The 17,665-nt window shown below is 33.0% G+C and overlaps 1 protein-coding gene across 2 annotated transcripts in view; it reads right to left on the bottom strand.

Annotated features, from left to right (window-relative positions):
• Positions 1-17,665, bottom strand: part of COL19A1 (collagen type XIX alpha 1 chain) — a 307,907-nt gene that overhangs the window by 183,318 nt on the left and 106,924 nt on the right. For both annotated transcript variants that reach the window (XM_025444536.3, XM_025444537.3), the window contains exon 13: positions 740-793. In XM_025444536.3, the coding sequence (XP_025300321.1) occupies positions 740-793 (54 nt within the window). The remainder of the gene's footprint in view (positions 1-739; positions 794-17,665) is intronic.

The following is a 17,665-nucleotide window of genomic DNA, read 5'->3' as shown; positions in this document are numbered from 1 at the left end:
GAAAACTGGGAAAAAGTAACTCTCATGGTGGTCACTTTCCCCAGTAAGGTTAGAATATCTACAGTAAATGGTGATTTTGATGACCAGAGGATTAGTATATATTTCAGAGAAAAACCCAGATTTGGGGTAATCTTCAAATTTTACCATAAGAATCAAAGTAAAGCTCAGGGGGTGGGGGTGGGGTGGGGATTGTCATTTTAAGGGAAAGAAGAGATGCTAGAACATCAGAATGTTACAGGCAATAGTATCCCTGAGGCCGATGACCTGGTGTGGTGGAAAAGGAGTAACACAGAGATACAAGTCTCCCCTCCCCTTCTCCTTTTCTTTTCATCATTGCAATCCCACCCATGCAGATCCTTTAGTAGATGGAACTTTGATTTAAGAAGAAGAGTGACACAAAGAAAAAAAGATGAAGAGTAACCATGGGTAAGAACACAGACCACATGATAATGTATGTAAGAAGAAAAAAGACAAAGGAAGACAAGAAAAAATGCAATCCAGAAACAATAAAAAAAGAAATCTCTGTTAAAGATGACACAATATGAAATATATAAACCCAAAGGACAACCCATGATGACACTAAGAACATGGAACCATGTAAAAAACTGCCTTGATTCTTGATTTTGCCTTGATTGTGGCCAGTTCTTCCATAGATAGTAAAGTCTTCATACCCTTAGATAGTCAAAATATTTCTGTGGCAAAATGTAAACAGAGTATTAGAAAAACAAGTTAGGCTTACATTTTGTCCATTAATGCCAGCCGGACCTGGATCTCCTTTTTCTCCTTGTTCACCCTAGAAAGAAACAATTTATACAATGAAAAATGTTATATTCTGAGAACCTTTACTAAGAAAAAAACAAGAGAGTTACCTTGTCGGGGCATTTATAACAATGTGATTACTTTGCTAATCCCCTGAAACATTTATTAAAAAAACAATTCTGAGTCCTAAAACCAAAGACAAGTTTAAAGGTTCAAAGAAAAGCTGTATAAAAATGATTAAAGGGTAGAAATAGAACAAGGATTATTTATTTTCTTCTATAAGCAACAAAGAACTTTCTGGAAGGCAATTTGGCAAAATATATCAAGAGTCTTAAATCTGTTCATTTAATTTGGCCCAGTAATTCTGCTTCTAAGAATGTATCCTAGGGAAATAATCAGACATGAAAAGTTTTAGGCACTAAATTGTAGAGTGGAATGCTATTTATAGCAGTAAGAAGGAGAAATATCCTAAATGTCCAATAAAAGGGAACTGATTAAATAAATTATAGTATTTAGATATAATGGACTATAATACAGCTGTTAAAATTATGTTTATGAATTTTACTTTATACTACAGGAAAATTCTTATGATATGAAAAGTATGATACAATTAAGGAACTGACAAATTTAATGAATTAATGTTAACAAATATCTATTTTATTAATTTAAAGTTATAAATGCTCAAAATGACCAATTGTTTATGATACATACCGATAGTGACATATATTTATGTCATTAATACCAATTGTTTATGATACATACCCATAGTGACATATATTTTTATCATCTGAAATATGTATACTTTTATTGGCAAATTCTGCACATCTGTAGCATAATTCAAAACCAATTAAATACTTATTTACCTAACTATCTACCTACCTACTTGTCCACCAACTTATGTATCCACCTATGATGGGTCTTAGAAACAATACTGTAAGAAGACAAACCAGAACAATAGAAGTAATTAATCTATGGGTTCTGTGATTATTGGTGATTTTTTTCCTTCACTATATTCTTGTTTTTTAATTTTTTAAAACAAACATGTATTATCTGTATAATCAATAAAATGCTAAAAAATAAAATAATATATTATGCATATAAAGAACTCATCCAAGTTGCTAGGTCTGTCATATAACACAGTGTGTGTATATGTGGTAGTGTTTGTAGTAATCTCTGCTTTGTGTCACTAGGATCATTTTTATTCTCTTCTTTATTCTGTTGTTCCTTTCCCTTCATTTTTTTCTTGTAGTGAATACTATTATTTTATACATTAAAAAAAAGCCTAAGGGAAAGCAAGTATCTAACTTTATGAGAAAATACATTATTCACTCTAAGACTATATATTACTAGATCTAAGACTATGTATTCATCTAAGACTATGTATTATTATGATATTGAAATAATCTATGACTATGTATTATTATACTATTGAAAACACAGGATATGAAGCAAAAATAACTTAATAACTAGAACATAATATATATAATATGTAAGATAAATGAAAGTATATACAAACACATTGGAATAGGTTCAAGTTAAAATAAAGCTGAAAATTTTAAACTGAAAATGGAAGGGTGAGGAAATAGTCTAGATCTGTGCTGTTCAAGGTTGTAGCCACCAACCACATGTGACTATTTACCTTTAAATTAATTAAGATTAAATAAAATTTAAAACTCAGCTCTTCAGTTGTCCTAGTCACATTTAAGTGCTGAATGGTGCCTATACTATTGGACTGTGCAGATTGGAACACTTCTATGATTACAGAAAATTCCATTGAACAGTGCTATTCCAGAGGATGTTATATATGACAAAAAAGCAAAATGGGAATTAAGAGGATCAGAAATACACAGAAGAAAATATCATCTAGAAAGCAGAATAAGAAACAACATGGTGTCTTCATGATGACACAAAATGCATTCAGTACACATTAATAGCATGCATTGAAATTTCTGGCACATAGAGACAAGTATAATTCTATGGATATATCATCAACTTTCAGAATGTAACTAAAAATGAATATCATCTTTATTCAAAATTAATGGTTTACATAGGAGAAAAAAATAAGCAACTCTACATATTAAAGAGATAAATGCTTATAAAGAAATCTGCAAGCTTGACAGTGGTAATAAAAGTTAAGAATATGTATAGACAGAACAGAGTTGATCATCTGATGGGGTTTATGCTGCACAGGAAGAGGATAAGAGATGTAGCAGAAGGCTACGGAAGAAACATGCTGCTTCATGTGATCACTCCCAAAAGTCTGCAATGGATTTTTAAAAGTATAATTATATAAAAAAGCAAGTGCAGGTCACTGTGATCAAATAAGGCTCACAAAAACCAAGTTATTCACTCTACTATCATTGTTAACAAATCCAGTCATGTTTACTACGTGTTAAACATTCCTTTAAGCATCTTGTAATTCTGTGACAATCCAGGATAAGTATAGGACTATTACTCTCATTTTACAGATGAGGAAACTGAAGACAGAGAGGCTATATAAGTTGCTTGGGGTCACACAGCTACTGAGAGGCAGAACCTGCTTCAGCTCAGGCAACATGGCTCGAGGGTCTCTGCTCTAAAACTCTAAAATGATTCAGCTCATTTGTTTTTGAAATAGTCCAGAGATGATTTAAAAATGCAGAGTATATCTGGATTTCTGCCAAGCAGGAGGCAAAGTCTCTTCCAGTGTTCCTCAGAATAGGAAACAGAAACATGGCTTTGGCAATACTACTATTGGGGAATAGGTAACTGGGAGAAGAATAGTAACCAATGGATTTTTCCCTCTCCCTCATCTATTAAGGTCTCTTCATCTTGACATTATTGACAATTCTTTGTTATGAGGGCTATCCTGTATATTGTAGGATATTTAACCTCATCCCTGGCTTCTACTCAGTCTCTCTCTACCCTGTCTACCCTCAGTCCTGGCAAATAAAAACATCTCTAGATAGTGCCAATTTTCCATTGAAAGTAAAATTGCCTCCAGTTGAGGACCACTGATATATTACACACCATCATTATATATGCAACAGACTCATGATATGGAATGTTACAACAGACTGAAGCAATGTGTTGTAATAAACAACATGAACTTCACTAGGATTAAATGTGCAATCCTGCACTGAAGCTAATTCTGGATGGGTTAAAGAGCTCACTTAAAAATATTAAAGGAACAGAAAAAAATACAAGTGAACATAGCTCAGAGCTCATGATGAGTAAGGTGACTCTAAGTGTGAAACCAAAAGAAGAAATTGAGAATAGGAAAAACATATTTGACAAAATATTAATTATAGACTGATAAGGCAAAAATATTATAAACTAAACTAAAAGGCAAATTACAAGATGGGAAAAAGTATTATGTGGTGGCTTAGTAGTTAACATCACTAAAATGCAAAGAGCTTTTATCATTTATAAGAAAAAGAATAATATCCAATTGGTAACTGAGCATAAATAAAGCAGGCCATTCATTACAAGGAATATAAAAGAAATGCTACTTGACGATTAATATTTTAACTGGTATCAATTCATCAGGTTATACGCTAGCACTAGGTGAGTTTTAAGGCCTCTACATTGCAAATTCTACCATCCTCCAAAAAAACCAGTGGGAGTTGTGTATGCAGACAGGAAAAAGAAAGAAATTCAAGAGTTGCATACTTAATAAGTCCCAAACAAAAGAACTTTGACAATAGTGACCAGCTGTTCTCTTCTTCTCCACTGAGTAGAATGTGCGTAAAAAGAAAACTACAGCATTAAAGACTTAAACTAGAATTAAAGAAAACTGATTTGACATCAGAGGTTGTTAGAAAGTAAATGCATTAGGATTGTTTCTCAGTGTTTGGATAATTTCAAAAGCAAAAAAGATTAAAAAACAAAGCCAAAAGAACATTTCTAGAAGTTTCTTTGAAAATACAATAAATCATTCTGGTCTGATGCAAACTTAAATGCAATCTCAAGCAAAGGAAAGAGGATAAATGGAAATTAGATTACATTTAAGATTTTTCTAATACCCATTCTTTGGTGAATTCTAATTTCAGAATTATTCCAAAAGTTAATGTTCTTCCAAACAGAATTGTGTTTTGGTATTCAAAATACTACATTAGGTAACTAATGAAACCCTTTTATAGAGTTTGAATGAATCCACAATACAGGTAGATATTTCAATAGATACTATCAATAATATACTAGCTTCTGTAATATACATCTTATTATATGCCAGACTCTGTGCCAAGTGCTATACATAATAAGGGTTCATTTTAATTCTAGCAATAACCTTACAAATGGGTATTTTCATCCCCCTTTATTGATGATAAATCATCAACTCAGATGATATATGTGACTTTCACAGGGTCAAAGAACTCTTCTTATTATCTCAAATTATTTGTTCACTTTGATCTCATAGGGACTTGGTAAACCCTAATATATTAACTTTTTCTTTTATGAATTCTCCTTTTAGTGTTGTATCTAAGTTTACAAACACATTTAGTTATTTATAAATAGACAAATATAAATGGATAAATGTAAATGTTATAGATAATGTGAGAGATATGGATTAAAAAATTTTTACATGAATACCTAATTGTTTCAGGAGTTTTGTTGAAAAAAACTATATACTATCTGCTGAATTATTTTTGTATCTCTCTTGAAAATAAGTTATCATATATGGTAGGGTTATTTTTGGATTCTGTTCTTTTCCATTGGTCTATTTGTCTATCCTTTTGTGAACAGTAAACTTTCTTGTTAGTTTATGATAAATGTTGAAATCAGGCAATATTAGTCCTTCAGGTTTTGTTTGGTTGCTTGTTTTCAGAATTGCTTTGGCTTTACCAGGTCATTTGTACCTCTATATGACTTTAAGGGAAGGGAGAAGAAATGTGTGGGAAATATCAGAACGGGAGACAGAACATAAAGACTGCTAACTCTGGGAAACGAACTAGGGGTGGTGGAAGGGGAGGAGGGCGGGGGGTGGGAGTGATTGGGTGACGGGCACTGGGGGTTATTCTGTATGTTGGTAAATTGAACACCAATAAAAAAAATTAAAAAAAAAAGATCACATTTAATGTAATTTTCGGTATGGTGGATATCTGTGTAAAAATGAAAATTAACTTGGATAGATTTTAGACTCAAATGTAAAATGCAAAACTAAAAACTGTAGAACAAAGAAGAAATCCTTTGCGACATTGGGTTAGACAGAAATTTCTACTTTGTTATCTGGTTTCTAAGTCTCATATCTTTTTCATTCCTTTGTTCTTTCATTACTGCCTTCATTTTGTTCAAAAGACATTTTTACCGTACTATTTTAGTTTTCTGAATAGTCTTTAAGATTTTTAAAAAAAGTAATTGCTCTAGCATTTACAATATGCATTTTTAACTTATCACCACCTATTCCAATTAACGCTGACTTAATTTCAGTAGACTGTCAACTTTAGCTCCATTACCTTCCCCTTTCTGTGTACTACTGCTGTCATATACATTATATATGATGTGTATGTTACATCCCTTTGTTATAAACCTAATAGTACAGTGTTAAAGTTTTCCTTTAAAAATAGGCTTTTAAAGAAATTAAGAGAATATACTCTATATATTATATATCTATATGTGAATATCTATCAGCATTTTTTACATTGACCCATATATTTATAATTTCCAGGGCTTTTTGTTCCTTCCTATGGATATTTCAGCCTGAAAGACTTCATTTAGAAACTCATGTGGGTCATGTCTGCTAGCAAAGAACTCATTTTATTTTTTGTTATCTGGAAATATCTTTCTTTTTGCCTTCATATGTGAAAGATAGTTTCACTGGATATAGAGTTCTTAATTGACAATTTCTTTTTGAGTATGTCATTCTATTGCTTCTATTCTTCACTGTTTCTAAAGAGACATTAGCCATTGTTCTTATTGTGATTCCGTGCACATGATGAAATGTTTTTCTCCTGATGCTTCAAAATTTACTATTTCCTTTGATTTTCAGCAGTTTGGCTAGATGTGGTTCTCTTTATGTTTATCCTATCTGGGATGAATATACTAATATTTTTTCATCAAATTTGGGAAGTGTTTGGCTGGTGTTTATCTCTCTCCCCTCCTGCTGGGACTCACATAAACTGGCTTCCTTAGGATCACTACTGTGTCTGGATAGCATAGTCATCATCCAGTGGTTTGGATAGAAGTTATGTTCTAGCACTTCAAATGGATAGGACTTCTAACCTTTTCTGATCAATCTGTAGGTAGGTTGGAGAGAACATTTATTCTTATAGTCTTTCTCATCTTTTTTTTTATTTTTCTTTTTGCTGGGATTGTTTAGGTTTCTCCTATATATGTGTATAGTTTACCAGTTATCCTTCTATCCTATATATATATATATTTTATGCTATATATATGTTACATATATAATACTAATATATATATGTATTATATGTAAGTGCAAACTTTTAACAAAATAAGTTTTAGTGTAGAAACTATCTGATTTGTGTTATTCTCTGGTCTATTGGTATGAAAGTAAATCTACCTGATACAGATTAGAAACAATTTAAACATTTCTTTTGTAAATGATAAAGGTTTAAATGTTTCACATACATTTATGATATAGTGAGTTTTTCAATACTTTAAATCATTAAAATGCTTTGTTTTCTATTACTGTTAAGAATCAATAAGTTAAGGAATATCATTTTAAGCAAAGCCCCTTTGCATAAATGTTGTAAATTTGAAAATTTTAAAAATATGTATATAGTATACTACTAATCACATATATAGATTAACTAAAGAAAACAGTTATAAAACAGGCCTTTTCTAAATAAAAAATCCTTTTGTAACTTAAAGGATATCCGTGATTAAGATTTATTATTGTACTATATCTCACAATACATATCAATTTAATGTTTTGTTGTTATTGATAAGATGATGACACAGAAGTGCCATGTTTATGGATTATGTTTCTGGAAGCTAAATATAGGCTAAGAAACATGATAGATTTTCAAAAACCTTCAAGCCAGAGCATAAGGTTCTAACTGTGATCTAGTGAACAGAATCTGGTGCTTGGAAACAGGAGGCTTGAGTCTAATCACACATCTGTCTCTATAGCTGTGTGAATCTTTGCCATTACTGACCTCTTGAATTTTTAACTGATAAAAGCAAATAACTTCTAAACCTATCTAATTAGTATTATTACACTGCTAGAGATAAAATAATTTATATGTAAGGTGCATTTACCCAGGTTCTTTTAAAATCAGACTCCATAAGGCCATTAAGATGAACAGAGATAAAGGCTGAGACAACTTTGTGTTGAGAGAAATGCCTCTGCTTTTAAAGTCTCAAAGAGATTGTCTTGATAAATGAATTTATGTCACAAATTGTTCAAAATTCTTTTATCTAAATGGATTAGAATCAAGATTACTCACCTAATTGCATTTGTGACATAAACCTAATTAAGTTATCTCTCCAAGGGTGAGAAAAAACTTAATCTAGTAAAATAACTTCTACAGAATCAGCTTATATCAATTTCCTTTAGCAACTAAAAATGCAGATAAATAATTATAGAATATAAATTTAATGCGGTTCAATTTTCATATATGAAGAGCATATCCTCTTTTAAGAAATATTCTCACTGATGTGTCACAAACCATTTCCAAGATCTTGTTAATCTTCCATTACTTAGAATAATTTTAGGTGCAAAAATGTTAGTATAATTAAAGAATTTAGAAGATCCTTGGAGCTCAAAATAACCAACAAATGATCTTATCTTTGATTTGCTAACTAACTGATGGGATAATCCTTGTTAAACAAACAGACGATTTTATATAAGTTCATTCAAGTCATCCACTATTAAGTTTTCCTAGTCTTGTCTACCAACTTAGCTACTTGCTAACAGGAAAGCCACTCAATTGATATTCATACAGAGTCTAGAATTCAAGACTCTTTTGTAGAAGGTGAAACCTTTAAGAATTGCTAAGGTAGTGCCAGAACTTCCAAGCTTCACAGAAATTGATTTTGCGTTACAGGGACAAAGGAGACATTCAAAGAACTGTTGTCATGAGTTCTATAGATACTAACAGTCAACTAATGTATCCATTGAAATGTTTTCAATGTATCATGTTGGCAAGATGGTAACCTGTAGCCTATCCTTTTCCACTTTGCTTAAAATTGTGGTCACTACATTAGGAATGACAAATAAGACATAAGGTATTTTCAGATTAGTTGAGGGGAGAAAGAGGTGGAGGGAGAATACCTGATTTGCTTTTTCCTCATTCTTATTTTTAAAATTTTGTTATTTTTTATTTAAGTTTCTATCTTAATTCCAGTATAGTTAACATATAGTGTAATATTAGTTTCAAGGGTATAATATAGTGACAACACTTCCATACATCTTTATGACAAGAGCCCTCCTTAATTCCCATCACCTATTTCAACCCATCACTCCCCCACACCCCTCACTCTGGCAACCATCAGTTTGTTCTCTATAATTACTCTTTCTTGCTTTCTCTTTCTTTCTTATTTTCCCCCTTTTGCTTGTTTAAATTAAATTACACATATGAGTGTAATCAAGTGGTACTGGATGGACCTAGAGAATATAATAATGCTAAGTGAAATAAGTCAGTCAGAGAAAGAGAACATTTGATTTTAAAAAGGAAGGACACAACATAGCAGAAATAAATCCTGGGTAATGTGATATACCAAGAGGATGTCTTCTTGGGGAAGCTGGGCCTAAGGTGATATCTGAGGAGATGGAAAAAGCATGGGCAGGGCATGAGAATGGGCAGGATGTGAGATATGCTAATACAGGCCCATTCCTCAAAATCATGTGACTGGTCTACCCATTCTCAGATGCACAGTCAGAGGTAAATAGTAGGTCTCCCACAAATGTCTTGTGAATGAAATATCATCGGGAGGCATTTTGAGTAAAATAATGGCATTTTAAATGACAGTTTCTCAGGCTGATTTGAAACCAGTGCCACAACTAGAATGAATTCTCAAAACTGCCAAATCATCTGTGTACTAATGTAAAATTTTCTGAATTATAGCAATGTTTGCAATGGTATTTCAGGCCCTTTTCAAAATTTGTCATTTTATTTCATTTTGCTGATGAAGAAAGGTGATGAAACCTTATTCTCATCTGGGAGACACAGTTCAGTCTATTGCAGCTGCTGCCCAGGACCCAGTGAGAATTACAGATCTAGGAGGAAACTCTCCACAGTCACCACAGGCAAATCTCAACTGCTAGGTCCAGTGATTTGTTCTTTCTCTGACTAGGATGCAAGGACCAGAGAGGTTTCTTCTTTGCTTGTTTTGACATTAAATCTTCCATAAAATTTTCTAGGAGGTCTCACTCAATTACAGCTAGCAAGATGTAAAGAGCAAAGTATTTAACATCAGTAAAATCACAATCTTTCTAAGCTTCAGTTTTCTTATCAATCAACTTGGCCTAATAATACTGTCTATCTCTTGGAATTATTTTGAGATGTTGCCTGTGAAAGGTGTTTATAAACTGCCCATAAATGTTACTTATTTTTATTAAGATAAAAATATATAATGAATTGATATAAGCTTATGAAACTTATAACTATACTGTGGTTAAGAGAATATATAAAAGAATAAGAGAAAATACATAATGAAATATTTAGGATTAAAGGGCTGTGATTTAAGTAACTTACTCTCAAGTCATATAAAAAATATATATGCATATGTGAACCATACCACTGGGTAATCAGAGAGTAGGTGAGGTGAAGTTCCTCCTTATAAAAATATTATAGCTAATAAATGGAGAGGGAATAAAATTAAAATATTTTACAACCTTAAATGAATTAATGGATATGGTATTGATGACCAATGGCTGCTATCATCACAGAAAAATATCCAGACATTTTATTGCTTCTGACAGAACTTATAGTCTTGCCAAAAACATACCTAAATCTGATCTAACTACCATTGAAAGCAAACACAGAGAAGATAGAAACATATTAAACTACTCCATGGAAATGTAATCAGCAAATCCAGACTGGAAAATTCCTTAAAACAAACAACATGGCTTCCACAACAAGTAATATAATGAAAACAAACAACAAAATGACGGAGGGATAGAGAAGAATATTACAGATAAATAGACCCTCAAAAGCATAGCAACCAACTGGAATTTGTGTGCTTTATTTGGACACTGATGAAAGCAAATCGTTAAAGAAATGTTATAGCTTTTATGATCTTATTGGAAATCTGAATATCCAATGAATAATGACACTAAGAAATTGTTAAAATTTTAAGTGTGATAATGGTGTAATAATTATGTATGAAAAGCTCTTGTCATTTAGATGCATACTGAACTGATGAAGCATATGCTGTCTAGAATTGCCTCAATATAACATAGGATAGGGTCTAGCTGGAACAAGACTGGCCATGTCCATACCAGTTGAAGCCAGCTGGTACATACATGGGGATTCATTATCTTATACTATATACTTTGCCTTTGTTGAAACTGTCCCTAATAACTTCTTTATTATACCTGAGTACAGGTTCTTTATTTTATATAAACATAAGTGAAGTATGTTTTTTCATCTCTACAAATATAGAGATATGTTATTTACACATATTCCTAGTTAAACTTTTTGATATCTATGTAAAGATTTCTTCATAGGTAAAACCCTGGAAATGAAGACAAAAGTGATTTGTTCACAACTACTATCTAACATTTATAGAATATCTTATGTGCATGAGATACTATTCTCAGAGCTTTAACTCATTTACCTCACCACAGCTAGGGATCAGGCACTAATATAGTCCGCACATTCTAGATATGGAAATTGAGGTAGGGCAAGGTAAAATATCTTGACACAGCAATTAAGTGGTGCAGCCAGGGTTTGATCTCAGGCAGTCCTGTTCTAGAGCTCAAGTTCTTAAACTTTAGTGTATATTTAATTCTGCACTTAATTATTTGCAAGATCATTATTGGCATATTTTAGACAAGATCCAGATCAAAAGAAATGGAAGAGGCTATTTCAGAATAAGATAGAGGTAAAAGTAAAGGCACAATTAAAAGGACCAGCAAGTTGGTATGGGTAAAACACAGGATTCTGAACAAGAGAAATGGAGTTGGAAAGAAAGTCAGATGAGATTGTAAGAGACTGTGAAGGGCAAGTTAGGGGTGTCAGGACATCCTCCTATAGCCACTGGGGAGTCAGCAATTCTTTTTAAGCAGAAGACTGACAGTGGACATTTGGAGATTAACAGATTAATGTAGGACATGTTATCTGGAGAGGAGAGATTAGAGACAGGAATTCAGTTAGGAGCTACTCTATCCATCTAGGCAGAAGCAAGGAGGGCTGGAGCTTAGGTTAATACCATGGGAATATAAAAGATGGGCAGCTATGAGAAATAACATGGGACAGAAGCAAGATACAAGAGAGAAACAAGAGTTAACAAAAATTACAAGTTTGAGGCCCGGGCAAAGCTCAGGAACAAAGTGAGGTAGGTACTCACCACAGATAGAAAACAGCAAACGCAGGAAGAGAAGCAGATGTGAGAGGAAAGAAGGGTTTTGCTTTGGACATACTGAACTAAAGAAATAAAGAAATCTGGGAGGATAGGTCCAGGGGGTAGTTGTGGAAAGTGGACCAGGAAAGAATGCAGGTGTAGGTTATAGATTTGGGAATCATCCTGAGAGGTGATAATTGAACTAAGACAAATTAAGAGTGCCAAGGTTGGGTTGAATCTCCAACAGTAAGTATTAGGATCTCCACTGTTTTCTACTTTGCAAAATTCCTCCAGGGCATCTAGCACAGAACTCAATAAACTCTCTTTTCTGATTCATGAAGAGATATAAGAAATGTGAGGAATCTTTTCATAAGCAGTGTTCTGATCTCCCAAACTGATCCCAGTACGATGTTTATTTATCAGTAGTGAGGACGGTTTGTTTTCTTACTGTCTTATTTGGGAACCAACTAGGAAAAGCCAAATCTCAAAAGCAAACTCTGAAGTGGAGGGTGGAAAACCATTTTCAGATAATTCAGACATACAATCCTACTTTATTTAGACTGTGTTATCTTTATCTTCTGGCCTGTATGACTCAAAAGTGATAGGGTCATGATTCACTATTGAATTGTTAGAGCTATCTGGTATGAGAAATACAGGAAATAACATATAAGTTTTTACCTGCCTTGAATGCTATAAACTACCCATAGGTAGGGCTGCAGTTAATTGGGAATGAAACTACAGGAGAAAGGAAACTGCAAGAATGCTGCACTTTTGCATGTTTAAATCATTTCTAATTTAAGTTGAAAAACTCTAAAAACTAAAAGATCTATTTCCCACAGCAAGGCCAACAGCAAACTGTTTCTGAGTCTTTCCCAGAACCTAGATGAATCAGATTATTTCATATAAAGCTTTTCAAAGATCCAAATAATTATACTTTTTACTTACTCAGTTTATTCCTCCCATGTCAGAACTCAATATTTATACTTCATTTCAAATTTTTCACATTTTTCATTTACTGCAACCTTGGGTTGAGAAAGCCCACTACTTGACTAGATTTTATAGTCACTTTTATGGTATTAACAACTCTATTCCAGAAGGGGTTCTCTATAGGAGAAAGAGGAATATTAGCCAGAGGGCTCCTAAGTAAGCACAGCGGGGGATCCTTATCAACAATCAAGAACCAACCTCACAAGGCAGTTAAGCATAGCTGGGAGGCATTTTGCTAGATCCAAGTTTTAGAAGCCAGTGAACTGAGGGGCTATAATGTAAATGGTGATACTTAATGTCTCTAACTTTTAGAAAACGTGCACAAGCACATAAAAGCACCTCTAGATGACTCTATGTTAAACCACTTTTCGGTTCAAGAAACCAGTAACCAGGCAATCCTTGCGAGGACTTTAAGCCATCAGCATGACATTTGTTTTAAATTTATTTCAACCATCAGAGCTGAAGCTTCTCAGTAGCAAATGAATTTTCCTTCAATATAAGCCTTATATCTGGGTCACAGATAAGTTCAATTTTCCCTGGGTCAAGAGGCTATTGTTTGTACTTCTAAAATGAGGGAAAATGGGAGAACTAATTTAAGAGACCGAGTTATTAGTAAATAATATAATTCCATTTTTTAATATTTTCATTTCTGAGGAAGAATATAGAATGAAAGAACACGATAGAGGGTTTTTGTTTGTTGTGCTCTGTGTTGGTGTTCCCAGTGGTGCGCTGTAGATAAAAGTTGGTTATTATTGCTGAACATCCACAGGCCTTGAGTGGACACCTCTAGGGTGATGCCTTTTGATCTCGAATGTCAAAATGATTTTTAAAAAATGCCCAAAGTCTTAGGAGTGGAGACGATTTCTAATGGACAATTGCATTCAAATCACTCCTCTATATTAATTTCCCAGCTGCTACTACAAAGTTAGAGCTCAGTGACTCAGAATTAGAGCCACAAAACTTGGTGGCCTCTTATGTAAGTCTGAAGTGTGTAGTACAGATAAGGACTAGTTTCAAAATAAGTATTCCCTTTTTTTTTAAAAAATATTTTATTTATTTATTCATGAGAGACACAGAGAAAGAGGCAGAGACATGGCAAAGGGAGAAGCAAGCTCCATGGATGAAGCCTGATGTGGGACTTGATCCTGGAACTCCGGGATCACGCCCTGAGTCAAGGTAGATGCCCAAACACTGAGCCACTCAGGCATCCCTCAAAATAAGTATTCCTTGAAGAATGTTAAAGGAGTTCTAGCATACACTCTGCAGTCAGACTGTATGCCCAGAATTCAGTCTAGATAGGATTCTAGGTATTGACCACCTTATGTGGATAGGTTTATCAATTAAAATAACTACTGCTCTAAAATTTTCCTTATTGTGCAAGAATCTCTGAGGGAGTTGATTAATGTGCAAACTCCCAAGGTACATGTCTAGACTTCTGATCCAGTAAATCTATGGTGGGACTCAGGTGAAGGCATTTTAAGCACCCAGGAAATTATGATGTAGGCAGTCTACAGACAAGAATATGAAAAACACAAAGTATTTTATTTTGAATGTTTTTCATGAAAGTATACCCATTGATAAGTAGCAATTAATAACCTCATCGTAAACTGAAACACATATACCCTCACATGCCCTGACACATAAAAAAGGACTTTTTTATACATAAATAATTTATGTCTTTAAAAACTTTTATTGGCACCTATTACTTTTAATTGACACTTTTCTTTGTATGTCATTTGAAACTAAAAACATTGTGATTAATTATAAAATTTGCTTTATTCCTATGTTGCTGAAAAAATTTACCTTTCTATTTTTATTTTTCTTAACTAAGCAAGACAAACATATTCAAGCTCTAGGCCACTAGAGCAAACTCCCTAAGTAGGATATGACATGAAGAGAATATATGTTTTAACAAGGCCCTGAACTGTGTTTTCCAAAGACCCTAATGGGCCCACTGGAGTTGTTATAATCTATTAAATTCAATTTATGAAGGTAGAAAGTCCTTAAATATGCATTTTATGATAATATGCTTTTTAAGATGTCCCTTGATATATATTATATACACTGCTAGACCATAATGGCTATTAACTCAAGAAAATTAATAATATGCATTTTTAAATGGCCTAAACTTTCAAAGACTCCCAGAAGAGACTTTTTTAAGTGAAGTTTTTGAAATAAAGGAAATTTTTACAATTTTGCAGAAAAAGAAACTTTTAAGGAACTTTCGGAGATGTTCAGTAACGATGAAGGGGACTGAGATTCCGTCTCTACTTTCCATTCTCTATACTCACTTTTAAGGATTTTTCTGATTAAGCTATCTCTCCAATAGACCTAAATGCAAAATCTGAGTCTTCTCTTTTCCTTTGTCTCCTTTTCTAATGGTGTGGAACTCACATTGGACCATAGCACCATAAATGTCAGGAAGGCTGTTCCTATTCAGAGGAAGGAGTAAAGAAATTATTATAATACCTCTGTGTTGGCATTTGTCAATCTCCATTGATTTATTTAGCATCTCTTCCACTGATAGAACCTGGCTACAAATGGACTCACTAAGCTAAAAATGCCAATACCATCCCACACAAGAAAAATGAGGTTAAATACAACTTTTAACCTTGTACTATCACAATTTTTAAAGTGAGGTATTCATTTTCTTTCTTTTTTATTTTTTTTTAAATTTTTATTTATTTATGATAGTCACAGAGAGAGAGAGAGAGGCAGAGACATAGGCAGAGGGAGAAGCAGGCTCCATGCACCAGGAGCCCGATGTAGGATTCCATCCCAGGTCTCCAGGATCGCGCCCTGGGCCAAAGGCAGGCACCAAACCGCTGTGCCACCCAGGGATCCCAGGTATTCATTTTCAAGTATTATAATGCCCAAGACAATAATTATTTCTCTAAAAGACATGTTTTGAGGTGTATTTTCTGTTTTGACCCCAACTCCTTAGATAGGGAGACTTTTTATCCTTATCCTAATTGAACCTAAACAAAAATTTCCCTCAAATGTCATCAGTTTTTATACGAGGCTAACATTATTAATTTGGTTATTACATTTACAATAATTTCTTTTCTAAAGTGAAGAAAATTATCAGTCTCCTATGGAAAAGGTTTTAGGTTGGTCTCGGCTCCACAGTGACATTCAATATTCACTGATAGTAGACCAATGGTAAAGTGTCCCCGAGGAAACAAGGAATGTCCCAAGAACTAGAGAATCCAATTAAACTGTCATTAAAGTATCAAGTAAAAGAAAATTTGGACGGATCTCCACATACTATGCATATATATTTTTCATGACCTTTTTGAGAAGAAACTACCAGAAGACAAACATCAGCCAACCAGGAGAATACAGAAGCTGTAGGTAAAGGGCTGACAATGAACACAAATTCCACTTAGTTGTATGACTAAAAAAAAAAAAGAAAAAAGAAAAAAAAGAAAAAGAAAAATTAGGGATTATGGTTAAAGAACAAAACAGATATACACATACTAAAAAATTTTGAAATTGTATATCAAAAAATTAGAAGGGAAAGGAAAAAGAGTGGCAATTTGGGTATAATAATTCCTTTATCTTTTGTGATGAGGTATTAAAACATTGTCTTTAAAACCAATTGATTAATAACTGGGATAGCATATCAGTAATATCAAGGTAAAAACTGACAAAAATAATATCATTCATTGAAGTCAGATAGTGGCAGGGATAAAAGTGTGAATCTATTAATTCTACTATTTCAGAAAAGAAAATCAGTAGCTATTGAATGGAAAAACAGAGAATGTAGTTTATTTTATAAATATAAGCACTGGAATAAAATTTTTCCAGATTTTGAGAAGAAACAAAACAAAGCAATTAAACAAGACAAAATAATTAAACCCATAATTTAATTTTTTTCACAAAGAAACCTTCAGATACTGTTTGCTTTTCTGTGAATTCTTAGAAGTACTTAGGAAGAATACAAATATTATACATATACTTTCAGCGAATAGGAAAAAGTTCACAGTTTTCAACTCATCTTATGAGACCAGCATAACTGTAATGCCAAAACCTGATAAGGAAATTATAAGAAGGGAATACCTCAAGTTTTTCATAAACATGGATGCAAAAATCCTAAAAAAAGAAGCTATTAGCTAATTTAATCCACTGATATACAAAAAGAAATAACACATCATGAACAAATGAGTTTTATTCTAGGAATCTAAGTCTAGATTAACATTTAAAAACCAATCAGTGTAATTCATCACATTAATAGGAAAGAAGGAAAATCATATTGTCATCACATCACTACTAGAAAAAGCATTTTATTTTATTTATTTTTTTTTTTTTAGAAAAAGCATTTTAAAAATATCTGCATGAGTATTTAAGGGAAAACTCAGAAAACTATATTCTTAGTACTTTTATTCTGATAAAGGTTCTCTACAAAACCCTAAAGCATATTTAATGATAAAATAGTTAACTCTTTCTCCTTCAATTCAGGGAAAAGATA

Source organism: Canis lupus, chromosome 12 (assembly GCF_003254725.2).
Source record: "Canis lupus dingo isolate Sandy chromosome 12, ASM325472v2, whole genome shotgun sequence".
Lineage (NCBI taxonomy): Eukaryota > Metazoa > Chordata > Mammalia > Carnivora > Canidae > Canis > Canis lupus.
Note: the sequence above shows the minus strand (reverse complement) of the source record. Positions and strands in the feature narration are given on the sequence as shown.